Below are 9,058 nucleotides of genomic sequence, written 5' to 3'. Positions count from 1 at the left end.
CCACGGGGAGTGAGTATGCACCTTCACGGAGCATTACCACGGAGTCTGCCCCCACCCACATGTCCCCTTCATTTCAGCTCCGTGATTGCCCTTCCCTGGATCATGGTAATGTAGCATCCTCCAAGAAGCCGGTTAATGTCATCTCAGACTCGTTTAATGAGTCCGTAGCAAGAGAAGAAGAGCAATACACCACATCTCCCACAGCTTCATCATCAGGGGAGAGTGGAGGGTATGCTGAGGGAGGTGAGCCACAGGTAGGGGGGATAGAGCGTACTAGAAAACCGGAGGCATGGGCAGACATGTTTGTTAGTGAGGTTGCTTTCCACAGATTCCGGGAGTGGTGGCCCAAAAGGAAACTGATTCCGGAGAGGCGGTTCATAGATGCCGATCTTGTCCCTCTCAACCCTCATGTGCAAGCACAATTCCGCACTAGAGAGGGTTGGGGCTTCTTCAAAGAACGTGTTGAGATGGCGAATGATTGTTTAGTGCATGAATGATGTTGGGTATTTGTTATTTGGATTAATATTATGTTTTTATTAAGATTTGGTGGTTGCAAACACTAAGTCTAGCTTAGTGAGTCTTGACTCTTCTTGAGAAAGAGAGTCTATGACCTCAAGATTAATTCCAACAAGGAATTGGGATGGACCCATGAGAATGGTAGTCCCAATTAACGGGTTAAACCTCGAGAGAGTAATTACCCAACTTGAACCATAATTTGTTTGGGCAAATTGGCCTACCCAATTGGTCGAGAGAGTGTCAATTGGGAAAAATCAATCTCTCTACCGAGAGGTGTGAGAGTAGGTGCAAAAGTGCAATGGTTATAGTATCAGTCCCATATTCATCATTCTTGCATTAGAAATCTCTACCCGTTAGTTGACCCCCTAGGTACATGCCACGACCCTAGTGTCTTTCTCTATATTGCATACAACTTAGAATCAATATCTTAGTCTAACTTAGCTTTAAACTTGTAGTTGATAAATTGTAGTTGATAGTCGAAAGAAAACCGAAAATGTTAATCAATTAGGAGCAAAAACATAGTCCTAGACCATACAAACACTCAACTCCAAATTGAAGCTTCCTGTGTAAAATTGACCCCGATACCATTATTGGGTAAAAGTATTAGCGCCCACTCTTCCTTAGGTTGAGTCCGTTGCGATCAGTTACGACTGGCTATTCAAAAAGGAATCATTGATGAAGAAAATGCTCGACTTCGATTAGCAGAGTTGGAAGCTCAACAGAGTCTTGAATGTTATCAAGCTCGATTATCTCGCACCTTCAATAAAAGTGTTCGCCCGAGATCCTTTCAAGTAGGAGATAAAGTCCTTGACATACGAAGACCCATAATTACTTCCCATAAACCTGTAGGGAAGTTCACTTCAAAATGGGATGGGCCATATATCGTACTAGAAGCTTACTCAAGTGGGGCTTACAAGATGGTTGATGCAGATGGTATGAGAATCGGCCATATCAATGGCAAGTGTTTGAAGAAGTATTATCCTTGAAGTTGCAATGCTTCTTGACGCAAAGAGCTTAAACTGCATATTTCTACACTCCTAGCCCGCATGAGTCTAAACTGTGTACGGCCCCCTATATAGAAACAAAGTTTGCTAGGTTGAAAATCTCGAAAGAGGCGGCCTGGGCAAAAGTTAGGACGTAAAAAAAATAGTCAGCTAGGTTGAAAACTTCCAAAGAGGCGGCCTAGGCAAAAGTTAGGACATAAAAAAAAATCACCCAATCTGAACTACGGTATGACTTAATCCTCTTCGCCAGAGTTTCATTCTAAGTTCAGTCGCATAAGTTCAAAGATACATGTTGCCCCAATTGTTTTTCGAATGAAGTATGAAGGAATATAAGATCAAGCTGAAATGAAATCCTCCTGTTGAACTTTGATTTCATTTGATTTAAAGGGGGAAACCCTCTATGGTAAATTGATATCTTCAATGGGCCGATTTTAGGAGGATGTCAAGTATTTTGCATTGAAGTCCAGGGATTCTTATGTCTTTAGGTTCTCCAAACCTTCAAGTTTGTTGGTCTCCAAGTCCGCCATCTTCCTTAAAAAACGAGGAAGAGAAGAGAGGCGTCAAAAGGAAACACAAGTATAAGGAAAAGATTGTTTGGCATAACATTTCAATTTCGGTGAGACTTGAACCCAAGATATTTGTGAGAATATAACTCTTAAATTTTGATTGATGGCAAGTAAGACATCTTCCGATCTTGAGGCTTCAATACCAAGATATGATTTTGTTCTGGGGAGACTACAAAATAGCGTGGTGCAATATAAAGTTGATTTCAAGATATTATCTGGGACCATTCTGAAGGTGTCTGATTCTAAGTTTTGCATATATTTTAGATATTGAAGGTTAATTTTTGAGAAATCAAACGGTTCATTTTTTGGACTCTCCCGCAACAAGATATGAATCTCTTGTTACAAGCACGTAAAGCTAAAAATTATGCGACTAAGATAAAAGTCGGACAATGTAAGAGAAGCTGAAATATTTAAGCCCTCCAAGTCTCCAAGTTGAAGTCTTCAAGTCCTTCGACCTTTAAGTTTCAGTCGTCAAATTCGCCGATCTTAAAGTTGAATTTTTCAAGCCCTCCAAATCTTCGAGTTGAAGTCTGCAAAGTCCGCCAAATCTTCAATGTTTTCCAAGTGTTCAAGTTGATGTCGTCTTCGAGTTGAAACTTTATAACTTTCCAATCTTAAGGTAGACATATGAGTCCCTTTGCACCTTAAGTTGGCCTCTTCGCGGGTTTGTCCTTAAAAGAAACTATAACTTTCCAATCTTAAGGTGGACATATGAGTCCCTTTGCACCTTAAGTTGGCATCGCCGATAGTCGAGCCACATTGAGAGTAATCTCTTCGATAGTCAAGTCATTTTGAGAGTAATCTCTCTGATAGTCGGGTCATTTTGAGAGTAATCTCTCTGAAAGTCAGGCCACGTTGAGAGTAATCTCTCCGATAGTCGGGTCATTTTGAGAGTAATCTCTCCGATAGTCGGGTCATTTTAAGAGTAATCTCTCCGATAGTCAGACCACATTGAGAGTAATCTCTCCGATAGTCGGGCCGTTTTGAGAGTTATCTCTCTGATAGTCGGGCCACATTAAGAGTCATCTTTCTAATAATCGGGCCATTTTGAGTAATCTTTCCGTAGTCGAGCCACATTGAGAGTAATCTCTCCGATATTCGGGCAAGGATGAGTACCCATCCCCCTACACCTTAAGACCGCTTTCTTCATGCGGGGATCATCTTGTTGAACAAGAACATATCTTTTTCACTTGACCTACAAAAAAGAAGAAAACAAAAAGACAACAAAACAAGAAAGCACAAGAAAAGAAGAAGAAATTACCTTCGTGTCAATGCTTCGAAGTCGTTAGACTCAATGTGGTTTGCAAATGCTGAAAGTGATGCTAATACAATAAAGGATTTACGGTATTTATAGATGTCAAAAGGTGGCCGTGAAAAGAATAAATACCGATGTGGGAGGTAGCTTATACAAATGGTCTCCTAGAAGGATTCATCTACATGCGGAAGTCTTAACTAAATTGAACACTGTCGGATTATGACAAAATAATGTCGGACGTGGTAAGGGGCATGAATTTAAGGTCTTATAAGTCTACTTGAATTAGAAAAGTTGGAAAGTGAGTCACTGGTGAAAGGCCACGATAATACCTAACTTAGTTTAGAGATTAACTTAGTTTAGAGATTATGGAATGTACTTGCAAGCTAAGTTGCATATTTGTTCCAGTGTTCTAACGTGATTCGAGGGCTTTCAATATCTTGCGACTGGTAAAAGAAAGAGCCATAAATGATGTAACCATCTGTACTTCAAGACTGGTCTTTCGAGATAAGTAAATATACATATTGGCAAGCCTTGGGGCACTTGTAGGCATATAAATTTTACTTAAAATTAAATCCATAAAATAATTTGGATTATATTTTAAATTCAAGATATATTAGTCCAAATAAATATTATGGGCTAATATATAAATGAATTAATTATATAAGTCCAATACATATGGGTTAAATCAATAAGTCTTAATCCATTGGGATAGCCCATTTAATTTAGCTAAAGTGATGAGTCCACTTCATCAAGCCCAAGATATAATCTTCCCAGAGGCCTATTTTGGTGTCACATGTCAAATCACGTGGCGGGCCAAGTCAAGCGGAAGAACCAATAGGATTATGTTACGTGTCAAAATGACAAGGCATGCCCAGTCACACTAAAAGGCCAATAAAATCGTGCCACGTGTGCAAGTGACATGTTCTGGCCAATCAAATGCGGCATGTCACACTTCAATTTGATTGGTCAAAAAGAGTTTGTTCTTATCACAACTCCTCCCTTACACAACTATAAATAGGGGTCTTGATAACTCAGAAAAGACACCAAGTTATAACAAGAAGCAAGAGAGAGCTCGTGGATCAAACACCGCATATTTCTCTACAAGTTTTAGACTTCAAGCAACCAAGTTCAAGTTCAAGAACGAAGAACAATTCAAGTATTCAAGCTCAAGAATGAAGAACAATTCAAGTATTCAAGATCAAGAAAGAAGTCAAATCAAATACAAGGCGTTCAAGATCAAGGCTACTTGTTCGTGATACAATTCGTGGCAACAATCAAAGTGTTCGCGACGGTTAAATCAAATTCAAATTCAAGATCAAACTCAAAGTCCCTTAAATTTATACTAGAAAAGTAGAATCGGAGGAATCATAGAGATTGTACATTCAAATATTCGAAATAAAATACTACGATTGTTGCGATATTTTCGGTCTTGATTTTATTTTCTCGGCGCAAATTTATTGTCTACTAAAGGCTCAAAAGTTTCCGACTTTGATTTTTTTGTGTTCCAATATCTATTTTACAAACTATTGTGTTAAATAATTATAATGAAGAAGAATTTGATACACAAAATTTTGTTGATTTAAATTAGCGAATTATCCCATGGCTTTTTTTTTACTATTTGAAAATAGATTTCTTATTTAATAAGGTTATAAATAGAGTTAGTATTTAAAACTTGGGACTAACTAATATTAAGAATTTAAATTAACAAAAACTAAATGTTTTCTATTAATGTTGAGAACAAATAATTAGTCTTCATTCAATTCTTTTTCAAACATATCATATAAGTAAATTATTTGTCAAATTGACAAAACTACTAAGGTACATAATTTTTTTATTGCAAGAAGATCGTTGCCAGTTAAAAAATTCGAAACTAGAGTAAATCGATCATACTATAGTATTAAGAGTTAAATTGATAAACAAGTATCGAATAATCCAGAGAGAGAAACTCTCATCCATCACTATAAACAACTAATGGAAAATCCACCCAAACTACCTTACATAACACCGGAACCACCGGATGACACTGTCATAGAAGAAGACACACCCCAATCCCACTCTTATAAGGAAATGCTCCTACATAAGCAAAATACAACACAAGCTGACTACTACACTACAGAACTAGAATCCACCATAACGTAACAAAAAGGGAAGGAAACATCAGGTCCAATCCTACTTTCTCAAGAGGATAAAAACAAGTTATATGAACCATGACGTTACTCAGTCATCATAAAGCTCTTTGGAAAGCAAATGCCACTATCTCCTTCGATCTAAATTAGTTGATCTATAGAATTCATCCAAACAGTTGATCTTGATTGACCTAGAATGGGATTGTTTTCATAGTCAAATTTGGTAAAGAGGAAAATCTAGTGAAAGCCATACAAAAAGGGCCATGGTTCATCTCTGGAAGCTTCCTCTCAGTCAGAAGATGGGAACCCAAATTCGTTCCACAAGAAGCGACACTCTCTTTCACTGCAATCTGGGTAAGATTACTATAATTACCCACTGAATTCTACGACAAATAGGTCCTAGAAAAAGTAGGCAGAAAATTGGGGAAACTCCTAAAAATTGATACGTGCACCTCAGCCACTCTCAGAGGTAGATACGCAAGAATATGTATCCAGGTACTCTTGGAAATACTAGTTGCTTCCTCAGTTACAATAGGGGACCATAAACAGCTAGTGGTCTATGAAGGAGAAAATATATTATGCACTAGCTGTGGAAGGATAGGGCACACTACAAGAGGGTGCTCACACAGACCTAAACAACATCAAACAAATATACAAGACAGCCCATAGTTCTCAAATACAAAGCCAAAGGGCGATTCAAGTCAAACACTAAATAATGAGGAAGAAGAAGAATGGAAAGTGGTCTCTTTCCCCAAAGAGCGTAAAAAAGAGAACAAAACGCAGCAAAATGAAGCAACGGACAAGAATAGAAAGGGCATACAACTAGCAAATCCAGAAGGCATCAAAGTAAAAATGTTCGATTCTAAATCCAGTAAGTTCCTTGAAACTAAAACTTTCCAATACACCTCTAAATCTAACCCTCTACAGAATATGGACTGGGCTCAACCAACCAATACAAAGAGACAACAAGCTCAAAACCAAGTTACAGCCGGGCAGCCCACAGGAGAAAGGCCCAATACAAACGTTAAAAGAAAAGCGGACCCAGGGAATGCACAACAGCACACAATTATCGGACAGGGGCCCACAACACAAACAAAAACCAAATCGAACCCCATACTCAGTAACCCAAACCAAACGGACAATACCCCACACCCAAAGTCAACTAAGCCCAAAGGCCAAGTTGAAAACCAAAAAATCCAGATTGGGCCATCTTCTACCTTTGCAAACATAGACTCCATGGTAGACCCCAATCATGACCCCTACAACACTACGTCTCATCTACCAATACCAACTAGAAAAAACCCATCCATGAAAGCTTAGGAACCAAAGCTGAATAATCAAGAAATCTAAAGTGATTTGACAGAACCCATCAACTCAACCGGATATCACAATAATCCCATTACCAGTGTATCAGACACTGACTCTAAAACATTAAGCATGTCTGCCGATCCAAATCCAAATCCACAACCCCCAAAAATGATTGATTACCCCAATACCCTACATTTTATTACTAATCCAAAAATGGGTAGACAAAAGAAAGCCAAAAATGAAACCCAATCCCAAACCCCCAATCTTCCTAACCTCTATCCCACCACCACCGGACCACTTACCAACGTCATGGTTGGAATTGGTACTCCATGGATAAGCCATATGCTACAATTTTTAGTTGGGAGATCAACCGATCTCTCTAATCATACAGAACCCAGCTCATCTAGCAAGTGTAACTGCAGAAGCCCTAAATAGGGGTTTGGGGATGCTTGGAGCACAAATATGGCAGACAGTCATGGACCAGTCCCACCCAACCCACATGCAACAGAATAGCGATTCATCTCTCCACGACAGGATATAGTAGATATTCAACAGCATCTCCTTCTTCCCAAACCCATTAGTAGAGGACCCCTATGCAACCCTTCAGTTCAAAATCCTCTAACCGAAATCATCCTAGAAAACTTCACCTTCAGTGCAAGAGAACCATCAGCAACCAGCCCAGGAGAAACAACATCAGTCGCCTTTGAGGAACATCTCAAAAAGAATATCAATAGCCTTGGAGTTACTGAGGAATCACAAGGTGCCAATAGACTAGGAAGCAACCCAATCGACAACCTAGTAATGGTGAACTCACTATAGCTGGAAGCAGTAAGAGTTGTGGAGTTCAGTGTGGAACACAGCGAGACTTTGATTCTTCTTTGCCCATAGAACCTAGTTCAATGCGGAATGGATTTTTCCTCTCACCAGAGTCAAGTTACACTCAAACCCCTTCTAACCCTAACCCCAGTGATGAGATCCCAACAATCTCAACACAGGGGGAGAGAAGTGATGCAACCCTAGGGTAGGGACAAGGCATCAACGAGCAACAACCCTCCTTCACTGAACCCTCTAATGAACTTCATAATATGGAATGTTAGAGGGGCAAACAGTGCGGAGTTTAAGAGGCACTACTCAGACATGGTCAAAATGCATAAGCCTGTGATGCTGGTTCTCCTGGAGACCAAAATGGCAGACCACAAAAAGCTAACTGAAGAGCTTCAATTTGACATGCATATTCAGTTCCCTACTGTAGGCCACTATGGAAGTATAGTGATAATGTGGAGGGATTCTTCCCTCCAAGTTGATGAAGTGGCTGTAAATTCCCAGGGTATCCATGCCATAGTTAAGGTATTACCCTTAAACCCCCCTTTGTTTTTTTCTGCAATTTATGCTAGCAACCACATTGAGGATAGAAAGGCCCTCTGGGATAGCTTAGTTGATATCTCCAAAACTCACAGAGGGAGTTGGTTTGTAGGTGGAGACTTCAATGAAGTCCTGAAAGCAATAGACAAGTTTAGGGGACACCCTATAAACACCCAAAGGAGCAACTCCTTTTGGAATTGTATCAACAATTGTCACCTTGTATACCTAGGATTTAAAGGTAGTAAATATACTTGGTCTAACAAGAGGTACAATAATAGGTCCAGTCTAATCCTAGAAAGAATTGACAAGTGTCTTGCTAATAACCAATGGATAAATGAGTACCCTGAAGCTAACATTACTCACCTTCCCAAGACCCATTCTGACCACTGCCCCATGCTTGTCAATCTAAGCAATAACAGTTATACCCCTCTCAACAAACCCTTTAGGTTTGAATTAATGTGGTGCAGCCATCCTCTGTTTCAAAACTTAATTAGGGATTCCTTTAAGCCTGATTTTACCCTAATCTTTTCCACCTCTTTGTTCAAAGAAAATGCTCTCAAGTGGAATAAACATACCTTTGGAAACATCTTCCATAAAACGAAGAGGCTGCTAGCAAGGATACCAGGTAATCCCCAAATTATCCCATTAGCACCTCACTACAAGTCCTTGAAAGCAACCTCATTGAGGAGCTTAGATTTTTCTTGAAGAATGAAGAGGACTTTTGGAAAATGAAGTCTAGAATACACTGGCTCTCAAATGGAGATGCCAACACAAAATTCTTCCACACCTCTACTCTAAATAGAAGAAGGAGGAACAAAATCCTTTCCCTTATAGATGACTCTGGTTAGTGGATGTTTGAGCCTGGGGAAATCAAACAATCAATCTCAAAGTTCTTCCAAGAACTTTATACATCATCCCTCC

General features: G+C 39.4%; 1 protein-coding gene across 1 annotated transcript; it reads left to right on the top strand.

Moving 5' to 3' along the window:
• Nucleotides 1–7,846: 7,846 nt before the first annotated feature.
• LOC142172701 (uncharacterized) lies at nucleotides 7,847–8,842 on the top strand. The gene has a single exon (XM_075236372.1). It carries the CDS (start codon nucleotides 7,847–7,849, stop codon nucleotides 8,840–8,842), a length of 996 nt encoding a protein of 331 aa, XP_075092473.1.
• The last annotated feature ends 216 nt before the right edge of the window (nucleotides 8,843–9,058 follow it).

Source organism: Nicotiana tabacum, chromosome 18 (assembly GCF_000715075.1).
Source record: "Nicotiana tabacum cultivar K326 chromosome 18, ASM71507v2, whole genome shotgun sequence".
In the NCBI taxonomy this organism is placed as follows: domain Eukaryota; kingdom Viridiplantae; phylum Streptophyta; class Magnoliopsida; order Solanales; family Solanaceae; genus Nicotiana; species Nicotiana tabacum.
Note: the sequence above shows the minus strand (reverse complement) of the source record. Positions and strands in the feature narration are given on the sequence as shown.